The following is a 23,485-nucleotide window of genomic DNA, read 5'->3' as shown; positions in this document are numbered from 1 at the left end:
CGGGTTGTCAGTTTGTTGGTTTTGCGTTTTATACGGGCACGGCAGGCCAAACGGTTCGCTTGGCGCAAACAGCTAAACATGTACCATTTTATTTTTCTCATCCAAACTCTCGCTCATGTACATTCAGGAAAGTGTTACTCATCGTAGTTATTGAGTACAATTTTCTTGCCCTGTGTCCCCTGCCGGACCGACCTGCCTGGTCACACCACTGCATTTATCAGTCATGTGTCAGTAGTGACGGCGGAACCGAAGTGATGCGAACAAACCCATATTCCACCGTCCGTTTCCATTCCATTCCGTTGAAGTTTGCACCATTCACACTACAACCATCTACCCTCCGCGGGCAGGCACACTTCCAGAGCACAGCTGATTGGCACAGCTAGTCAGCTGAGTGTTAAGCTGGACGGCGCACACTTGAGGTCTAAACGGTTGGCGTGAAGTTGACAAGTCGTGTATTTAATTTATCTACAACCGCTACGGACAGTTCGTTACTACATTCGCCGTCGGAAAGGAGGTAAGTGTTGTCTTTTGCAGCAAAGTTGTCTGTGCAGCTCACGAGCAGAACTTTGACAGAACATGTTGAGCAAGTGAGTTGAGTGTCGCTTCCGGGAAATTGTTCGCTAATAATTTACGCCCCAACGTGTACCGTGACTGGGTGTTGTTGTCCATGACTCTATACCCACAGCTGATATCATGAGACACAAAACAACGATTCTCGGAGGGAAAAGTTTCGTGCTAAGAGACTTTACACAAGTGTAAAGTGGAATTAGAATCATGATATTTTCTCTTTGATTTGTTTTTTACTTAAAGATTTTTAACTGTTAATTTAGTTTCTTGTGCCAGAGTAGGCTGGTGATGGAGGTAACAGTGGCGCCGGTTTTAACACGACAGGATTGTGGTTCGAATCCCATCCAGACCGTTCCCCCGATTAATGACTAACTAGGCGTGGCCTAGTTGGTCATTAATTGGTCGGTCAGTCTATACAACCGGCAAGCCCTTGATTTAGTAGAATGGCTGGCAAACATGTTGCCTGGTGAAATTGATGGATTTTAATAGCCCGAAAAGTTGTTGTGAACTTTGATGCTGCCCAAGTTCAACTGAATTTGCATATTTGTTCGCGACATTTTTCAACTTCTTTTTATTTAATAAAAAATAGTTGGTCTGGCTTTATGGTGGTTAAATTCCTATAAAACCGTGGACCACAGGAAATTCAAATTGGTAAAATCGTTGATCGTTTGGATCTCTCCAAAAATCTTAAAAAAATGAGTTTGGGCTTTCCTTTGTTGCCACGTGTAGCCTTGCATCAGAACAAAATTCACAAACATTCACTGAAACCCTGAAACATTTTCATAGAGCCTCGTTAACTGAACCAACCCTGGGTAAAGCGTTATTACCCATATTCTCAAGCGCTATATGATGTTACAGCGGTGGAAAAAATAAAATTAAATATTAAAAAAATAAAAAATATTTAATAAACAATTAACATTTAAATAATCCCCTCAACACACATTTCATACAAAAAAATCCAAATAAAATCCTTACAGCTAAGGCTCTCCTATTAATCGAAAATGTAATATTCATATCGATCGAACCAACTAGGAAATGCTGCGTTTTCTATCATATACACACTATAAAGCAGGAAAGTGCCAAAAGCACCATACATACATATCCATGTGTAATAAATAGTCTCCACCTACCTCCATGAAGAAACGTGAACATGTTAACAAAGAGCAAAGCTGGTAAAACCATACGCAACGCTTTCCGCACGCCGTAACACTTCCGCCTGCAGACAATACCGCCCGCCGTGCGGGTGTGGTTTGGCTGTTCCGGCAGCAGCTGCCGGGGCCGATGCTGCCGCTGTTCGTTGTAATGTTGCTTGTCAGTAATGACGCTAACGCTATTATCGCCGTGGTAGACGCTTCCACGGCATGTGTTGCTAGTTTCGCTGCAGTGCCCACTACCGCCCGAAGCACCGTCGAGAATGCATCGCTCACTATTGCCATCGTGATTGCTACCGATCTTTGCCCCATCCGCCACCGGGCAGCACCGTCGCCGTGCTTTTCTTCGTCCACCCCGCCGGTACGGTGCGGGTACACTGACGGTGCAGGACGCTGGCCACTGGTCAGCGGAACGGGAGTCCTCGGAACTGGGGCGCGTTTCACCGACCGTCGAATGGTAGGCGGTGACACCGTTGGAGGCGTTGGTGCCGGAATCGAGATTGGGCTGGGTCGCGGGTGGAGCTTCGCGCTGTACCGGTGCGATCCACGTCCAAGGCGACGCCAGGGAGAGAAGGCTGGCCAGCAAAATTCGTACAAACAGGGGCAGCTCGGTGCGGTCTGACGCGGTCCGACGCGCCACACTACTACCGGATTCGCTAGTCTTATGATTATGGTATTCGTTATCAAAATTATTACTCTTATCAAACGTACGTAGGTCTTCAGTGTTCTTTGATTGGAAGCATTCATGGTTAAATTGTTTACACTTAGTGGGCTTGCAGGTGACGACGGTTTGCTGCGCTGCCACCTGTTTCGTTGACCGGGAGCCGGCGAAAGCGGCAGTCCCGTAACCAACACTGCCCGTATGCGCTGCCCGTAACGGCTGAGTACGAGCGGTTTCGCGTCGGAGGGGCCGAACGGGGCCTGTGTTAACTGCATGTGGTGGAGCAGCAGCAGCAGCAACGGCAGCAACAGTTGCAGGTGCAGCTGCAGCTCCAGCTGCATCGATAAAAAAGTGGTTCGAAAAAGACGGCTTCGATAGACGGGTGGCAAGGGAAGGCAACCGGCGGCGGTGTCCAAGAGCAGGCAGCCCTCTACCGGCGGGCAACCGTTCGTTTCGTTTCCAGCGGTGGCGCAGTGTGACGGACGTGCCGCGAAGCATTCGTATCCGGGGGCACCATGTTCGCCGGGCCACCGGTCCGGTTCGGGCCAGGATCGTGGTCCTCGCTTTTCGTCGCTCGTTAAACTCCCCCCTGGCGATTCGGTCCAGCTTGGAGCGGCTACGGTTGAGCGTACTGCGGCAGCAGAAGTCGCGGAGCGCGGGCTGTGTGCTAGTGTGTTGGAACGGGCATGTCCTCTCGATGAATGATACTGCTGAGGCCATGCTGTGCCCTGTAAGTATGTTGGAGAAATATTCTTCTGTTAGTCACACGAAGTTTGGCTAATTTATCAAAATTATAGACAAGATTTCGACATAATTAAAATATGTTTGGCTTTTACACTGTTTCTCATTAGTTTTGGTGTATTTCACAAGAAAGGGCGTTAGCTTATTACATAACTCGAACCATTCAGGCAAACAACATGGTGCTTTCGAAATTATTCGTACGAACAACGGAAAGCTCTTTACAACTTTTCATGCGCGGTTTGAAAGCTCGCCGTCGACTTTGAACGAAAGCTCAGGTGTATAGTCTAACTGCTCGACTGCTCGAACCCAATACACCTTATTCCTAAACGTTTCGTAGTCGTAAGCGTAGTCGAAATCTTCATTCTGATGTCGAGCTTCTGCGAGTGTTATACGGAACTGTTATACCCTAGACTGACTCACAACCGCTTCTCATCTCTCACACAAGGATCTACCACATGTCATGTCTTCCCTAAGCACCGTTCTATAATACTCTTCCTGTTTTTTTTTTCTCTCTCTCTCTCTCTCTCTCTCTCTCTCAGAAACACACGCACACGAACAAAATTCAAGAGCATCTTCTCACGGTCGATGTAACAAACAAACATGATACAAAAAGGGCCGTTCTTCATTCTCCACAATCACAACGTTCTCGTTCGTGCTCATCATTCTCTCAAGTGTTGTAATCGCTCGCTCTCTTTCTCTCGCTCTCTCCTTCTCGTAGTCAACCGACTCGCCCAGTTGTGACAAAATAGAAGTACACTTACATAATCATAATAATTGAGTAAAGTGTGTAAACAAACTTTATGAGGGATTTTTCTTGCTTTTCGTTCGGACCGAGACGGTTCGCTTTTTCACGCCCAACCCATCATCATTACCGTATTGATTCTCTTTCCACGAAAGTAGCAACCCAAACCAACCACCCCGTGTGCCGCAGCGCTCCGTCCGATTCGGGCCGGTTCAAGAAGGGCTAAGTGGTCTATGAGAGTGGGCTGCACGGGCAGCAAAATAAGAAACGGGCAGGCAACCATCGCTACCGAAAGGCTGAGCATCCCGTATCTTATCCTGTATCGTTTTACCTATTTCCGGTTCAGTTGAATGATGATTTGATGAGGTAAACGATGAGCGGTTGATCCGCCAAAGATGCTCCAATGGAAAGGGCCCATCCCCGGAACAGACGGGTAGACACGCTGGCGTTGTCGTCATGGTTGTTTATCGTAAAACACTTACATTATCGCACACTATGGTCTGGGTGAAGGGTTCATCGAGCGAAATTGTACCACACCACCACCAGCCACAGCAACACATTTCGGTTGAGTGACACGAGCAGCCGAATTTGTCAAGGGTTATTCAGATCAACGGGCCCATGTCAAGGGGAGATTACGCGGAAAATCGGAAACTCTGGCCAGCTTATCGAGCTTAGTGCCGCAGACTGCCATGCATCTGTCAATGCGTAGTCGGGCGAAACAATTGGGAAAACGTTAGTGTAAGGCAAAAAAGCTCCCCATTCCCAACACATGGAAGTTTGAACAATTCTGCTCTTTTCTTCGGTCATTCGCTACAATACTTTGAAGCGTAAGATAATAAAAACATATTCACGTTATAAATTACAACTAAGCATTACATGATATCAGCTGCAGTATGACGCAATCATTCTTTTAATCATGCTTGGAAACAAGAATTATATCGTCTAGTCTCATCAATATTCCTTCGATACGATAAAAACATGTCAATGCATCGTAAGCCTTTTTCCCGCATTTTAATACGCTTACAGCATGGCATGCCAACGGATTAGAGCGAGTCGATTTGCTTACAAAATTGTAATTTCTTGCTAATGACAGCAAATCATTCAACATAACCAAAAGAACCGACACTGACCTCCTACCATGTCAGCGCGTCCATGACCCTACAGCACATCCGCCCTAGATTCGGCTGCACGGGGCACAGGACCGTTCACCATTGCCTACGTTTTTATCTCGATACATTAAAATGACATTAAAGGTATCGACCCCGTGCCGTCTAATGGCCTGTACTGATTTTATTTTTATTTGGGTTGGCTCCCTATTTGAAACTGCCTGCCTGCCTAGCTTCACGTTTGCGGTTGTCGTGCCTCATCATCTATTCTTATTCGTTTGTGCTGATTGTGCAAGATGTCCGTTTAGGAATGGAACGGAATGTATTTTCTTCTTCTTATTATTTCCTGCACCACATTCAAACCCATCCAGAGCTGATAGAAAATCGGCTTGTTGAAGGGAGATAGACAGTAGAAAAAAAATTCACCGGAACCACATCTTGTCGTGATTCACATCCCAAAACGGACGAAGCCATAAAGCCTACCCATTATGCTACAAACGGTCCTGCCGCGTCCATAATATATCTTTTTTCTCGTTTTGACTCCCCACACCCAAACGATGCGTTCCAGAGAATTTCTATTAACAGTATCACTTCCCGTATTTCTTGTCCTTCCTTTGTGCCTCACTTACCATATCGTCCGTTTCAAATCGTTGATACAGCAACGCCTAGAAAATGATCGTGTCTAGAAACCTGCAACAAGAGAGACAGAAAAAAACATAAACATTATTAACTAATGCACTCAATGAAGCAAGATACACTGTTGCGATACACATCGGAGAATAGAGTTTCAATCGCTGTTAATCATCAACTGTTCTACCCAGAATGGGCCGTGTCTATTATAGGCGAACTGGCACATTCAATCAATTTTCGCCCAAACGAACATATCACAATCTAATACATAAAACGTGACAAGCAGCGTATGCACAAATTGCTGTGATAAGCAGTGCGGATCGGTGTAGTACCGGCCACCAGTTCCAATTTGCCGATTTTGGATACAGAGTTATCAATCAATGTCCACGCCCGTGCCATTATTTATCAGTTGAAAATTGTTCAATTTGAAAACAAATAACTTGTGTCTATCATTTACTAGTGCATAATGGATAGTGTATAGTGGGTCTGAGCAGGTGTATGAAATCAAGTCAATTAAACCAATGTATTTTTAATCGCTTTCATTCATAGATGGAGACGCCTGGTTGTTTGTATAACAAATGATTATTCATGGAGACGCCTGGTACTTTATAAATAATATGCCACATCCAAGTGGCGCATTCTGATAAAGTCATATGTATTTTGACATTTAGACTACTTGCTCACAAGACAAAATTAACCTGCGCCAAAAGCATTAGATTTCGTCAAGCAAAAAATCAAATATTAAATTCCAACATAATTCTGAAAAGTAGTTTATTTTGATTTTTTTCAAGCTTCTATGTAAAAGTCAGTTCATGTCATTAATGCTCATGAGATGAAAAAAGAAGAGTTTTTTTAGAAATTATGACTACAGAAAAATTGTTGAAAATTTGACTCCAATTATTCATTTAAAAAATCAAGTTTTTCAACTACCTACTTTATCAGTAACTAAAGTTTTTGTAGTTTTCAAGCTGAAGTTATCATAGACCTCAAAGATGAACGCAAAGCAAGGAATTTTGAAGAAATTCCTTTTGCCGATCAAAATAGCCGTGCTATTCTGTACATTTCCACATACGTTCATCAATTTAAATACATTTATTCAAGCTCATATGCAAGTGAATAATACTGTTATAATAAAACATATTTTTTTTTTTATTCATAAGGGACGGCCAGGCCGTATTGCTATAATAAAACATCTAAAATTTCATAAATAATCCATTCCAGATTGATCGGGCAACGTGACGACTGTCAGCATCCGCGTCACCATCTTTCATCCCAAATTATGTTCTCAAACATTTCATTCTGTTCAAAATACATACATTGTAGCCCCTCCCGTGATCGTCTTCCCTACAGCACCGAACGTAATCGACGAGTGAGCGATGACAGAGAAAATGAAACGAATTAAAATAATCGACTATAATTTGCATATTTTATTCATTCCACAAACGATACCATCATCAAATCCGTACACAGAATCAAAACCATATCAAAACCGCAACCTTCGCTCAATATGCTATTTATTGGGTGCGCTTGCCTTATCTATAGCCAAAAGAACGAGCCCACCCGTGCTGAAGAGCGAAAGAGAGCGATACATGAAAGAATTGTTCGCTCGTTTCCAATAATGCTGTATGTTTTTTGCTTGATTTTTGTTTATTCTTTGCAGCGGTGACCAATTGAACTAATATTCAGTTTTATATAAGAAGCCTTTTAGTCGATTTTGTTTATTGATCAATGAAAATAGCCAATATTTTTTCCCTGCAGCGCAACCATGACACAGCACATAGAATAATTAAATATGGAAAACTAAGAAACCCTTCCAACATTGCAGCAAGGATAAACTGTCCATTGGATCTTTCTTTAAGCAATACGAAAAAAAACACATTCATTAGAGAAAGTGTACGATTCTTCTCGATTGAAGGTGGTGGCAATTTCACCTCAGGCTCGTTTTAATTAATTCCAAAACCGAAAAACCGATTCCCAATACGATCAATCAAGATGCTTGGCAAGTTCGAATGCTATCGTATAATGTGTGCGGCACTTGACCCAACCTGCCAACCAGCCAACCGAAGCGAGGAAGTTTGCACACCGTGGATCCCGGGATGGTTGACGAAATGAATCCTGAATCGTCATTAAAATTCCACTCTATTACTATGGTAATTTTTCTCATTCTTCGCCAGCATGCCACGTTTATAATATAGTCTGTGCCGGGAAGCTAACGCTGAACTGCGGCACCAAAGTCGATAGCGGATCGAACACTTATCGATTTCGTGTTAGAGGCTATACTTTACGCTAGGCAATCTCAAATGAAGACATGCTTTGGCTGTTTATAAGATATTCCCCATCTTAAATTTAAACCTATATAGGCAGGGCATTCATATAGGTAACATATTCAAAAATGTTTACATAAATATTGTATCGTTTCGACCGTTTTATACGCATAGAAACCAGTGTATTCATTTTTGAAGTGCTATTTCTAACTTAACTAATACTGCTTCAGACTTACAGCTCTTCAAACAATGTATCTCCTACAAAACATAACATTTGTGACATCGTAAAACACATTCTCCCTCTAGAAATTACCGTGCAAGGCAAACGTACAACATAATACAATCATTGCCATTAACAATCCCTCTTAGCCTTCGTCACAGACACCGGACCATCTTGCCATTCGTTTCTCACACGGAAACATGATTTAATAAACATCAAATATCGCTACATTACATTGTGCTTGGGATTGGGTAGATTAGCTGAATTCTATCTATATTGGCCACATGTATACTATGCCGCTCCCTTCTCGCTTCTCTTACCTTCTCTCTTGTACCCACCATTCACCTTCAATTGAACGTTTCAAAAGACATTCACGGCGCAGTTCGTTCGGACGCTTCCAAGGCGCACCCAACCGGCCTTCTACCGGCAGTGGATGTGTATACTGTCAAATTGCATCCAATTGCTCATCAACGAATGGATATCGTGTATGGTGGTGGATCATTGAATCGCCACCCAACCGGTCACTTCTCACTCACCCAAGGTCTGTGCCGCGTGAAAGATGCTCCCCATCTCCTCGCGCACCAAGCACCGGTGCGGGCAGGAAGCGCGTATGACGTCTTTTGCCACTTCGGAAAGTATATTGGAGAAGCTGTGCGGGGCAACGAGGAAAACAAATCCATCAACGAAATGATGATGGACAACCGGCGGATTAGCGTTATCACATAAGGCAGCTTCAGCAGAAGCTAGTGGACCCCCCGTATCTGGGTTCGGAACCCGTTGAATCTTGACTAGTTATTGAATTTGATGGTGAAACTGATTAAGAACATGGGCTGCCTATGCCTTTTCTTTATCCATGATGTAAAGATAGTGCGATTGTTGCTTGATCAACTATTTTTACAAGGTTGTTTGTTTTTTTTTTTTTTTTTACTTGGAGATATCAAGCTCCTCACTGCTTAGTACAACAGTAATGTTTAAACTCGGTTTAAAGACCTTAACTTAACTGGTAACATCCTCACAAGACAAGCTATTCTTCCTTCAAATTATAAAGCAATTTGTTTGGATCAACAAACTCCATTACGATGTTGTTGTAAGTAAAATGAAGCATTTCTCGCTCAAACAAAACACTGCGCAAGCATTACCCTTAATTTACGCTAAGTAATTCCAACCTGAATTTGAGCAAATCTTCTGCACGGTAGGAATGTTATCTGAAAAACTTTCAGCCGATACAACCAAAACAATTAGTGCTGCGTTGTTGCCATTCTCGATGTTCGTCAGTTGAACAGTTTTGTTCGGTACTGTGTCCTACTTCTAGCGTACCGTTGGTGGATGCGGCAATAATATTCATTTATGGCAAATCTTCGTCCGCTATATCCGGATTCAGTTTTCGGTACGGTACAGATTCCGGGATTAGGTTTGGCAGTTCAAGGCGAATGTTTCATAAATAATGCATACACCGTGTGCTGGTGCGCCTGTCTGTTGTTATAGTACAATACAGCGGTCTACTTACCCCATTGCTATCGAATGGGCACTATCCGTCATTTCGGTCAGTGCTGTAGATCAGCTCGATCGACCTGCTATGGATTCGTAGCGTCTTGTGCGAATAATCCTTCCTCGAGCAACGAACCGATTTCCACCAATCACAAACAAACACACACTTCACTGGACTTAACTCACACGAACCGAATGCACCATTCAATTTTGCTTCTCTTTTCCTATTTTTGCTTACTTTTATCTCGAACGATTGCACACACCTATTTCTGCGTGACAGATCAAAGCCACCACTAACACAGCACGATCATGTCTACCAACTCTTTGTCACTGTGGAGACCGTTTCGCCTTTCACTTCACCTTCGTGATGCTTTGGTAGAACCTTACGATGCGGGCACGCAATCCGGTTGCACAGGATGAGGAGTGTGACACAAAACCACCACCTCCACCACCACCGCGAGCAGAGAGTATCAGCAGATCCCGCTGGGTTCACTAACTAGCGTCACACGGCCTTCGTAACCGTCGATCGTACATTGCTACGCAATCGTTCACACACACAAACGCGAACACTCTCGCACCGCACACTCACGCGCTCGATACTAATGCTCTCACACCGACCACGCATACCACCCTCTCGGAAACCCGCTGCAGAAAAGGACACGGGGCTAATGTTGTCTGCCAGACCCGAATAACTCCACACCGAAGGCTGTACGGGTGGTCACGGGTGGGTACGAATTGAACACCGCCGTCAAGAGTCAAACGACGATCTCGACCGGATTGCCATCATTTCGCATCAGCACCTGCTTCGTCCACAAAGAAACACGATCGCTACCGTACACTAGAGCGAATGACGACGATTAATCACCGCTGTTGAAGCTCTTAATTAACCACGCACGGAATCGAATGTGTGCGTTACACCCCAACTACGTGAACCACACACACACACATACATTCATCAAATGCGTACGTGCAGCTCCTCTTCCTTCTTCTCTGTGAATCAGGATCACTTTCACTTTGCACTTATCACACTGGTTCACTTGTGTGCTTGTGTTTTCTTTCTTGTTTGCCACTCGTTTCCACAGACAGACAGTTTTCACCGACTGATTTATGCTTTACCCTTGTGTCCTGTCGTGCGTGTTGGTGCCGCTGGTGCCGCTATTGTTCGCCTCCGCCTCAGTTCACACTGCTGTAAATTAGCCAATCATTATACGATTTTTTCTTGCATACGTACGCACTGTGAATAAGAACACGCACAATCTACCTCTCCTCCCCCAAGCTCTTCTCTTTCTTACGATATTCACATACACACGAATAAAGCTTTCTTTAATCAAACTTGAGATCTTACTGGCATTCTTCTAAAGTACTTTTTTCACTTTATAGCTAGAAATTTGTATCACGATACGCCAACCGCATTTTATATTTTTACAAATAACTTTTTGAAGAGACAATGCTTTTCTTCTATAGAGACTAAAATATTACGATACGAAAAGGATCCCTCTTAAGGTAGACAAACGAGAACAATAGGGGGAAAAAAACGGTAGAGCGATACAGAAAGAGAATATGTACAGTAAAATAGACAAGTCAGTATGGGTGCAGGAGATTCTGTGCGCTGATAACGTTGGGAAAACATCGTCACTGATAACACGCATCACACTCACACGAAAGTGCTCCTTTTTATACTCACTCATACACACGCACACATATTCACAAACACAACACACAGATACCTGCACTTCTTTACAAAATAACGTTTGGACTAATAGAACGTGGGACTGCTGCTCAGTAAGACAGCAAGATCTAGCGGAGAACGAGAGTATCAACGCAACATTTGTTGGTTCACCGCTTTTATGTGCTGGTGTGTTTACTGCTTTGCTCAAAATTACTTGGCCGCAGCGGCAGCAGCAGCAGCAGCATCCGATCAGGATCTGAACCCTCAGCGAGAGACGAATTGACGTACCAGATAGACACCATGCACGATAAAAAGAGAACTCGAGAGCATAAGAGTGGATCAAATGAATTACTGCCAGCATGTGTTTTTTGGAACGCATAAAAAACGAACACACACACACATGCAGATACATTGTACGCTCTCACAATACAGTGCGATACGCGATACGAAGCCAGAAAGGCTTCCACAGCGAGCAACGCGCTTGGGGCACTTCTATATGCGCCCAGCATTTTGTGTCAAAGAACAAGCTTGAGAGCGAAGCGCCTGGTAGTATGACGCGAAAAGTGCGAGCGTGAAATAACGTTTGAATAGAAGCTGAAGAGGCTAAAGAAGTAAAAAAAAAAGGTTAAAACTTTATCAAACAAGTACCAGAAACGAGGACGAGAGCGAGCGCGAGAGCGAGGACACGTCGAGTAAACACAGTAATGCAATATACAGACGGGATACAAAACAACAGCGCCGAGCTTGCCTTCTGCTACTGTGCTGTAACTGTGTTGAAGCAGGGCGTCACCATGCAGACGTATGGGTTTTCGGTGCCAGCCACCGCAGCCAACACAGCGCCATCCGTACGCAGCAAACGATGATCAATTTATAGCACTTTCATTCATTATCCTGTTAAATATTCTTCAATCCTAAAACTCGATTTTTGTCTCGTTATTCCGTGGAAGTCTTACCGTTTCTGTGGAAACGTTAAACAGAGCTTCCCCTTTTGTGAACGTATACAAATTAAACTTGAATAACACACACAAGAAATGCGAGCAAATATCCTTGCAGCTTAAATTGACCCTATCTAAGCTCATTCGAATGTTCCGTTCTCACAAGTACGCACCATTTTTTCAACCCCTCCCCGCTAGCACTAACAAGAGCAAACGCGTGTGACACAAAAATGCAACAAAATCCTTGCAAACAAAACACAAACATCCTTGAGTTTGAGTGTACGGGCTGCAAACAGACCAGAAAGGACCCCCTTTGCCGTACAAACAGAACGGATGACCGATGCGACCGAACACAGCACACACAAGCAATATGTGCTGACGCTCTCACCAACAACGACCAAATACTACGACGAACGTTCCTTCCAATCGCGCCGGGCAGCGCTTAGCTGCTGGAGCAAAACCCGCTGCCATTTGCCACCGTCGCCGCGAAACGTCACTGGGCGCTCCCGGTGCTATTGTTCATGCCATCAATTGTGCTAATGGTTCTCTACTTTGGCTATTACTATTATTACTGTTACTACTACTGCTACTGCTGCCAATGCTAGCCCCTTCGGTACTGTTGTAAGAGAGCTTTTGTAAGGAGCAATAGTGAGATAGTGAGAGAGTTATCGCTGGTCCTCTCTATTTAACAAACACGCACACAGCCGCGTTCGCTCTCTGTGTCTCGCCCATTAAGCTCTCGCTTAATACAGCATCCGCGTATACGGTCGGTCGACCGTATGAGACGCGTGTACATACACAACAACAGTCAAGCGAGGCAAACCCATGTTTGGCCCACATCAAAACCGCACTGACAGCGCGACAGCTCCGTCACGCTGTGTCGCACCGCCGATTGCCAGTGCCGTATGTCCTTCACGAACGAATATTTCGCACCGAACCGACCAACAGAAGCTGAGGGGCCCAGCGACACGAGTCACGCTGCTGTCGAGGTTTAGGTGAAGCCTATTATGCACACAGCACGCACACACTCTGGCACACGCCCTTAAGGTGTTCTCCGTTTTTTTTTTTAGGTTTCTAACGAACCAGCCCATCCGTTCCTGAGGACCTCCCCGTTTGCGCTCTTCCCACTCCCTCCCATAGTAGCGTAGCCTTTTGTAGCTCAATCACCACTTATCCCGCACTGGGGTGCGCCTAGTGTCATTGTGTTTACGTTGCGTGTGTGAGACGGCTGAGCGGAATGTAGTGGCCGGTCGCACGCATGCCGCCTGCCTGCATTTACTTGCTCATCTTTTAAATCTGTACTCCCGAGGAACTAGACGGCTCTAGTGGCCAGAGGTTGTGGAGAAAGAGGCTTTCATTCTTTCGGGAAATTGTGGGAAGCAACCTGGAGCTTATATTGATGATGGTCCGTTGTGACATGATTAATTGTCCAGTATGTAGTTCCCTTTTTTACTTAGGGAATCTGTTACGGTGTGGTATAGGTAACCGTTTTTCATTTGCAAGTAGCATCAATTTTAAATTGCGCCTTGAGGTTTCCGAGAACTAGCGAAACTATATGAACTGATGCTATTAAAGCGTAAACTTAAAGAACATCGCCCCGACTCTCCGTACGTAAATCGGTAGGAAAACCTTTGTAATTTGTCACCAATGGATTTTTACACGCTCTTGGTGTACGAACGAAACTCTATGATGAATAACTAAAATATATCTGTGAGGTTATGTTGGCATTTCGGGGTGGGGAAAGAACTTAAGCGCCTAGCTACCGATCGACCATCCCGGCTGAGAAATTATGTTCGTAGTTTAGGGGGAAAAAATATATTCCCACAGTATTTATCTCTAGTAGACCTTTTGTCTACTTGCTGAGAAGAAAAAGCACAGTCAAACTGTGTGAACCTCGATCCCGATTTACCATTTCGCCCCGCTCCTCAAGTTCAGCGAGGGGAACATCATTTATCAAGCTCAGCCCTGGCTCAACCCTCCCCAATCCTAGCACGCACACACACACACATGATAGGCTCATCTGTTTTCGGTGAATGGTCCAAAACGCGATCATACATCCATCAGTCGTGTGAGCGAGGCTCGGTATCGCTTCGCACGGATTCACTTCAATCTCGTTTGACGGAATAATTAACCAGGCGCCTCCATCATGCTCCAGACCGGGTATGGTACACGCCGCATGGCACGCGAAAAAGCCAACAAACACGAAAGAATCTTCCGTCCTGTCATCCACCCAAACCTGGGAATGACTTATTGTCTTTCTTTGTTACACTCGATTGCCTTCCGCCACAGTTCGTCCCTGCATTGGAAGCTGTTTTCCTCTCGCTTTGCACCCGCCTAATAGAAGTGATAGGACACACCGCACCGCATAGCCTTCCAGTGTCTTTCCCTTTTTGTATGATAAACACATCCACCGAACCGTTGACACTAAGCGATGATTCTGTAAATTTTGGTTTCTTCTTTCACCGAAGCTAGCTGCTCCGGAGCTATCTTCCCCTGGCAGGCAATGATGCCGATCCCGGTGGTACAAAGGCGTTCTGCCTTCAATAGTTAACTGTAATGGCATTCACGGCGCACCAACCATACACACACATACACGCGCATACATTTGCTTATCGTACAGCCTACAGCCACCAAGGACGCCTAGGCACGATTTGAAATAAACTAAACGCGTCGCCAATCAGCACATTACGTAATACGCACGCGGTACACTTTACCGCTGTGTTAACCAAAGCCCCAGTTTAGGTTTTTAGTTGTTTTAACGCTTAATGAACTTTGAATAGCATTCAAAGGTAAAATGTGTTAAGTTTTCGATTGGACTCAAGCATTTGATTATCTTATATGTTTCAATATTTTCTTTAATTCTAGCACTTTATGCAGTCAAAGGTTGTCGAACTGAATAAAAAAATTATGTAACGCAAACGAAATCAAAAAAAAAATTTTCGAGATACTACACCTTCAAGAAGTTATAGTGAAATGTGAACCATCTTTCCAGTCTAGCCCCAAAAGTGGAAAAAGAAACAAATCAAAATCAAATAAACAACGGCACAGGAAAGCGCTTATAAGCGTAACCCGAGCAACAAAACTTTGCCCTTCCGCATGGCCCATTCCGAACTACACCGGATGCTAAGAGCGTTGGCCAAAGTGTGCACATCATTCTCCGGCAGCTACTTATGCTGACTGTTTGATGCTTTTGAGTGGCACACCGTACCACCCAATTCCACTCCAATTTCCCCCGTTCGGTTCGGAGCTCTCCCATCCGCAAATCGGTAACGCCCGGTTAGATGTGCTTCGTACCGTTGCCACTCGTTCGACGATGTGGTTCCATCCATCGTACCAAGACACGCGAAGCCAATGACAATTTCATCATTTTTGTTGTGTTCCTCCTGTTCCACAAACAGTGTCCTTCACTGAATTGCCCGGCCCACTTCAAGCGCACCCCACACGGTGACGGTGACGCTAGCCAACGGGGGCAGACAGGCAGACGGGGGATGACTTCTCGCACATTCCCTTCAGGGCTTTTGCATCGTATCGGGCGGGGTAGTTTACTTGGGGTAGCGTGGCAACAACAACAAAAAAAAGGGATACAGCCTCGGTTGGTCGGCTTCTTATCGTACCCGATCGTACACAGATAGAGACACACTAAATTGGAGTGGAAATGGACTGCACACTGTCCGGGAATCGGGAGAACTGTTCTATTTCCCTGAGAGAGCGAGAAAGAGAGGAAAAGTGTAAGTGTAGGTGATAAAACATCATTATCTTTACTGGCACACTGGTGGCAGGGGAAACATTGGACTCTAGTGCGAACGCAAGCCTAGCCGTCCTGAGCGAATCGACGTGCAGTATGGTTGTTGATGCTGCACCTTCTGTTCCGGACCATTGAACGGGGAACGTCACCTGTACATCCCTAGACGATCATAAACAAACCAATACGTGCGTTAAGTAAATGAGAAAATAGAACCCGAACCCAAAGCGGTTTAGTGATGGGGAGGGCGAGGCGCCCACAATGGTGCCATAAAACCGTTTCTGATCGGATATTTAGTGATGATTGATGATTGGCTACGGGTATCTGGGGAGGGAGAGGAGGGAAACAAAAAAAACACAATAAAACCGTAGTTTGGCACTAGATTACATTATAACGTTAAGGTAGCCCCCGTTAGCATCAGTGGGGACCACACTCGAAGGACGTAGCCGTCTACGACCGACCACCATAGATGGAAGAATTCGATACATTCTTTAAGACCATCCGAGCATCTACAACTGCAAATGAATGCAGGTGGGACAATAAAAGAGATTGAAGATGGTAGACGCACTGTCTAGTGTTGTGTTAACGACTGGTTTCGTTCCCCATCAACCGGTATTGACAATGTCACAATTATTTATTACACACACACACACACAACACAGAATACGGTTGATTGATTTTTGTGATTTACTTTTCGTGTGTTGATCATCTGTCAAGCAATTTATCTAGCCAAACAACGCTTTACATGTGCATTATAAACGAAGAAAATTTATTCCTGGTCTAAATGGTAGTTACTATTACATTTTGTTAGTTTGAGAATTTCCTAAGTTTTAATGTCAGTTCCCTGAGGATGTCCAATCAAAATTTTAACGCCAAAACAGAGAAGTTTTTGGCCAGAAGATAAATAACTCTCCTATTTAAAATTTTAGTTTTTCTTGTCAATTACATATATTGTACTTTCATTTTCAGTCTCATCCTTTCATCATGCGTTGAAGCTCAACTGAATAAGTGAATTCGAATAGCTTGATTATAAAATTTTCAAATAAACGTTATTCCTATTCCTATATAACAAGTTAAGCCAAGTAGAAGCGGCTTAAAGACCGTAAGGTCAAGCCGGCCATCGAATGGCTTACTAGACTTCCCGATACCACGTAGTTGGATAATCAGTCCTCACTACGGTGGGACGGTCCGGATGGGATTTGAACCTCGGTGCTACCGTAGGAAGACCGGCAGAGACGACAAGGCTCTATCATCGGACTGCCCTCTTGGAATACCCATGTGCTGTAAAATCAATAAACAAAGTAAATAAAAAGCTGTACGAAAGCGTCAATTTAGTGCTGTGAATCTTTATGAGTGAATTTGTTTTCCTGTTCAGCACTATGAACTCAGACCACCATGCATCATTATTTGAAGAGTTCAGGTTTTTTCTAATTTATTTTAAAGCTTGTAATTTTGCAGGTGGTACAGGCGATTACGGGCCAGGGCCGGGGCTCAAATCTCATCCGGACCGTCCGTGAGGATTGACTATCTATCTACGTAGTATCGGCAAGTCTAGTAAGCCATTGGATGGCCGGTGTGACCTAGAAGGTCGTTAAGCCAAGCTGAAGAAGTCGAATTTTGCAAGAACACAATAAGTTTGCTTGATTTAGTCATGCTCTGGAGAAGTTGATTAAGCAACCAAATATTAGATCAGACGAACCAGGTCCTTCTGAGGCTGCCATAATATGTACTGAAAAGAGCTCATTCAATCATTCTCTGTCAAGAGAAAGGCCACAAAAGCTTCCAATAAGATACGATAATTAAATTATAAGTCCGTGGTTTCATCGTTGATATACATGATTGCAATGCAACATATTTAAAAAATATTATTGCACTTCTGTTAAAATCAATGCACCTCGTGATCATCTATTGCGATGAATCCGTTTTAAAGCACCAGCGTTTAAAACATCCCAATCAAAATCGGTCGAGTGCTAAAAATAGAACCCCAGTTCCACGCCATGGCCCATTTCGCGTCGTTTTTTTTTAGGTAGATTACCTATCAACGAACCCAATTTTATCACCTCAGCACCTGCCAATGGATCAGCGTGTGGATGGATTCGGTTCCTGGCAATGGTCCAGTATGCCCACCGCGAAACACAGCGAAGAAACTGTCAAGCTCGTCCGGAAGCAGTTTGTCATTCCAGAAGGATGAACCACCCAGGATCGGAAACGGGGGAACGAACACGCGAATGAACAACCTGTCAGGCACTAAAAGCTCCCAAACACTCGATCATACCCGGTCCCCTTATACCCCCTTCCCATAGTCTCCTTCCATCCAGAGACAACGAAAATTTCAACAAGATGGTTCTAGTTTTTCGTAGCTGGTTTGGTGCTTCGTGACCACATCGTCATCATCTGCCCGAAACCTGTCACACTGCGTTGGACATCGTCAGAATGCACGGCAGGCTGATTGAAATAGACCACACGCGCTGTTCTTTTCCATTCTGCTGTTTGCTTTTTTTTTGCGTCGTCCGCTCCCAACTATCTCCGGCAAGCGTTGGCTGATTGACTAAAGGTTAAGAAAGGGGACAAGCGCATGTGTGTGTGTGTGTGCATCTCCGGTGTAAGAGACAATTTGTCACATCTGACATTTCGATTTCCTTATCATTCTGGAGTTTCTCCGAGCGGTTGTTGCATCCTACGTCCGAATAGGCCCGGACGTGCTTTTTCAACTTCCATCTACCGACGTGACGAGCATGGAGCAGGTTGGGGGCGTACAGTGTTACCTTCCCATCTGGATGACAACTCCAAGAAACGACTTTTCTTGCGGGTTCGGTTGTCAATCTCTCTCTCTCTCTCTCTCTCTCTCTCTCTCTCTCTCTCTCTTGCTGTGTGGAAAGCAACTAAATATTGTCCACTTCAGCGTGATTTATCAACCTCTGGCCTCGCACTGTAATGGGGTGAAAATGTCAATCATTACATATCGCCCTTTTGCAGTGAAGTATATTGCCCCATTCTCAGTATTTACACCGTGTTCGAGTATGTTTTTCATTTTTTTTTTTTCACGCGTTAGCAAGAAGGATATACCCTTCCATTCTATTCACTCCATTGTGTCATTGTGAAGCCACACAAAAGCGATCGGAAAAGAATGGACATGGCAGAGCTCGGGTGTGTGTGCCGGATAAATGGGTGGATAAATCCACTTTCAAACTATTTACCACCCCCCCCCCCCCCCTCCTCTCCCTGATTTTCTATCCACCCACCCATTGTGTCCGGCTCTATTCCCTGATCGCATATCGCACCGGTCTGTAAGCAGACCGCAGAGGGTGAACAGTTCGCCGAATCTTGATTGATGAAGTTGGTACACGATCCATCCCCGGCTCTACCCCAGTGCCATTTTTGTGCCGAAGAGGGCGGCGAAAGTTTGGAACATTTTCTCGAAACTTTGCACGATAAGAAGAATTAAATGAAGAATAAAATTAAAACATTTACAAAAAAAAATGCTCTCCGCAGGCGAAACAATAGAGCCGAGGTTCGACCTGACTTCAACAGCCTTTCAACAGTCCTGCACGACGGTCGTCTTCCGTACTGCACGGCGGTCGCATCAGGCACGACAAGGCGCACCGGCATAATGATGTCTTCGGGGCGGGTGCTACCTGATCCTGCGTACGGCATACGGATGGACGGAAATTATGCAATCTTCTTACGATGTGCGAAGATTCGCAGCAGGCACTCCTTTAAGTGTGGCCCTGTTTGTGCGAGTATGAGTGTGTTGGTGTGTGTATGTGTGTATCGTTTTTTTTGCTCCTATTTTCTTTCTACCAGTCCCTCTAAAGTCCTCGCTTCTAACATACCGAAAGTTCTTCCCTTAAATACCCACCTATCGAAGAGCATGGGCGACGTTGCGAGCTTTTGCACCGTGTGGCTTTTCCAAACACAATCCAATTTTTGCTGCTCACACCAGCTCGAAAAGTGTTCTTCTTGGCCTGTTAAAGCGAAATGAAAGTAATCCGACTGAGGGAAGAAACAATACGATAAAAAATAAAATCGCTGGCACCATGATCCATGAAACTGTGGCCACAGTGTCGCGAACATAAACCACCGCGCCCCACAACATAAAACACACACGCTAGCACACGTACGCGGTTTCGTGCGCTCTCTCGCTCTCCTGTAAAGATGCTCTTTGGATACGAAACCCATACAGACACAAAAACACATTCTCCAAAAAAAAGCTCCATTTGCACGCTTTGGAGAGCCAACAACACACAGCATCACGATCTCGATCTCACTGCTTCGGTACACATAAAGAGTCCTCTTTGACATATTTTCGGTACCCACCATCATCATCAGTTTTGCGGGGAGGGTTTTGTTTTACCACCGCCAGCTTTCCTGCTGCTTCTCGTACCACTTCGTCCTATGCGCTCTCTCTCTCTCTCTCGCTCCTTCTCTTATACACTAACACAGGCAATCTGTACTAAGTAGGGGCGCGTACATCTTCGAGATCCTTTCTTGAATTCACTTACAAACTACTCTCTTCACCATCATCGCTTACTTTACACGCGTTGCTTGCGTTTTTTTAAGCGTTTCTCTCTCGCGCAGACGCTTTATCTCTCTCCCTCTCGGCGAGAATACTCATGCAAGCCCTACGCACACACACACACTGACACTTCTTTCCACACACTTATGCTTCCTGTTATCCTTGCCAACCAAAAACAGAAAAAGGATAGCTTGCACTAGTGTGCATGAGAACGAGATAGCGAAAGCTCACTCTTACCGCTGCTCTGCCTTTTGAACTTCGGACTGCTGCCGTTTGACAGTTGAAAGGGAGTTGTCAGCAGTTCGCCCGCTTGCCAATTGGAGCTGACTGTGTGTGTTTTTTCTTCTCTTTGCTTCAATGGTGTTTTTTTTTTTGTGTCTCTCGTTTAAGGGATGGAGTATGTTTCTTTTTTCTTCGTTTGATATCGTCACTTCTCGGAATGGGTGCGCACATACACGCAATCGTACATACACACGCGCACACAAATGCACAATCTCGCGGCAAGAATCACACCGTTTGTTCGACAATCGAGCAAGCAAACGCCACGGGTAGCCGCCACCTTGCTGTCGCGTCTGCCTGCCTATTCTCAGCCCGTGGTAACCTCCCGTGCCAGCGACCGAGATAAGACGCGAGATGAACCAACATTACATAAACCTGCGCTCGGCAAAAAAAAATGGAAATTGTGCCGTGACGTGACTTTACCGTGGCCGCCCAATAATAAAAAGTTTTTTTTTAATTCTGTACGAATTTAATTTGCTAAAGATGGTCAATTGTTCGCATTGGAATTTTTATTTTACGTTAAATATTGCGTTAAAGTAACAAAAACGGCCTTGCACATTGATATGATTAGAATGCACTGGTAAAAAAGCCCTTGGATAACTTGGTGGAATTGAATTTAGAGGTATAGAGAGACCTCACGTTCCGACTCGAAGAGGTCTAGGTCTTGGTCCACAAAAACTCTCAACCTCTTTCCGTCTTAACCTCCATCAACCCTAACTCAATGTGATACAAACTGCGAACACAATTGTTATCCTATTAGCTGTAGAATCTATTCAACATGATGGAACAAATCCTAAGGGATTAGCTCCAGCCTCCGCATTATCACAAGGGCATGAAAAAGTTTTCTTTTGCAGCGTAAAATCAACGATGAAGTAGTAAACTTCGAAGTCATACAAGAATCCTACTACTAACAAACCTATGGAACGATATTGCAGCACAAAAATCTTCGTACACAACACTACGCACCAACGGAGTGACCAGAAAGAGACGGAAAACTCACGGCAAAGAAAAACGCTCCAAAATGAGAGTTATCAAGACTACCAAATAATATGCAAAGGCTACACCCAGTACACGCCACTATCGCAGTAGATCATGGTATACAGGACACAGTTTTCCAAGCGATGACTTCGATTCGCGTGACTGCCACGGTTCGATTGCATTATGCGATTGTAATAAAGCAAAAGGTACACTTTGGTTGCCCGCTGTTAGAAGAACTGCCCACTCTCAGTATCCCAAATAAGAAACAAAACGACGATCGGGTGCTGCAAAAGGACAACACATCGATTACACTTGATCGCTTTCCACCACATTGTGCTTGAAGGGTGATTTTTTTCGCCAGGCGTACGAAACGAAACGAGAGAAAAAGAGGATAATATATTCGCTCTCTCTCTCTCTCTCCATCCCAATGCTGCTTCATCGCGAGCTTTTCTCAGCCTACTCGAAAACGGATCCCCTTATTCCTTTCTTTTGCTGCTCCTATTTTTTCTTCTCTCTCTCACACACATACACTTCGTCTCTCTCTCTCTTACTCTCACACTGTCGCTCCATCTGGCTCCATCATATATCCTTCGTGTTCTGCATGCATAAACGACTTTCGTACACGCCCGTAAAAGCATGATCATCTGGGGCGTTTTTCCGTCTCGCATTTGATTTATCTCGTGGCAGTTCTGCACAACTCCACTGCGATAAATTTATTTTTAATGCTTTAATATAAAGTCTTAACATTGTAAAATACACGAAACAAAACTAAATGTTGGTCCCTTTGAAGTGAATTAGTATTTTTGAAAAAAACAATTACACACACACGTACACAGCAACACCATCAGCAGCAGCAGCAATAGCAGCAGAAGGATTTAAGCTTAGTAGCCTGCGACAATGAACCACCACCCAGAGTGAGGAAGATAGGGCGATGCAAAAAACGCTAGCGAAAAAGAGAACGCACCACTACTAAGTGTTCGAAAGCGAGATATCGGGCAAGGAATGCTTTCCGGTGCGTGAAAGAGACACCGCGTACACTAATTCCTTCGCACGGTATCGCACCGTTCCGTTGACAAACCTTCGCATTTTCCGCAGTGGAAAACTTTATGGAAAATTGGCTCTTTCTACTGTGATTTTCCAAAGTTTAGCTGGGTTAACTTGCGGTCAAGTGGTTGAGCTAGTAGTTGATTTATTCCTATGCTAGAAGATTATCTCTAGCGCATTTTACACACACGCACGCACACAGGTACGTGTTCATATACGTTCACACGAACACACACACACACATGCAGCACCTATACTGATAGAACAATTTTCCCGTTCCGCTAGCAATTATCACGCCCGTTCGGACGGAGCCACACGGAGTTGGTCACTTCTCGGTATCCTTGTTCCGTTGGACAAGCACAACTGGGTTGCATGAAAGCCTTCCAAAAAACACACCTTTCTTATTTCAAAAATACACACATGCACAGAAATACACAGACACTTTTGTTTGTTTTTTTTTTTTGCCATCACCAAAATTGGTCCTGCCTCGTTTTGTCAAAGGTTACTAGATTCGGTACGGCATTCCTATTTATATTGTACTTGATGATCCTTTTCTTCGATGCATTTTACGGGTTCGTAATGGTGCACACCCCATTTACACAGAACCCCCCCACAAATAAGAGTCTTTCGGGACAGTAGGATTATGTTTCTTTTATTTTTCACTACCCAACCACGGCCACTAACCGATACTACGAGCAGCAGTTGTCCGTCGCGTAGTCCTACTTCACTCGACCACACTAACTCGGCACTCA

The 23,485-nt window shown here is 44.6% G+C and overlaps 2 protein-coding genes across 9 annotated transcripts in view; both read right to left on the bottom strand.

Moving 5' to 3' along the window:
• The window catches only part of LOC126556727 (cubilin), a 68,572-nt gene extending 58,848 nt beyond the window's left edge, over positions 1-9,724 (bottom strand). For 5 of the 6 annotated variants that reach the window (XM_050212190.1, XM_050212191.1, XM_050212192.1 and 2 more), the window contains exon 1: positions 1,698-1,854. In XM_050212190.1, the coding sequence (XP_050068147.1) occupies positions 1,698-1,749 (52 nt within the window). In that variant the 5' untranslated portion in view covers positions 1,750-1,854. Of the gene's footprint in view, positions 1-1,697; positions 3,108-5,597; positions 5,659-9,589 lie in introns of those variants that run through there. The other variant, XM_050212189.1, reaches the window with a different exon arrangement.
• The window catches only part of LOC126557127 (uncharacterized), a 402,968-nt gene that overhangs the window by 361,427 nt on the left and 18,056 nt on the right, over positions 1-23,485 (bottom strand). The window lies entirely within an intron of this gene.

This window comes from Anopheles maculipalpis, chromosome 2RL (assembly GCF_943734695.1).
Source record: "Anopheles maculipalpis chromosome 2RL, idAnoMacuDA_375_x, whole genome shotgun sequence".
Taxonomy (NCBI): domain Eukaryota; kingdom Metazoa; phylum Arthropoda; class Insecta; order Diptera; family Culicidae; genus Anopheles; species Anopheles maculipalpis.
This window is presented reverse-complemented; position numbering and strand designations above follow the sequence as displayed.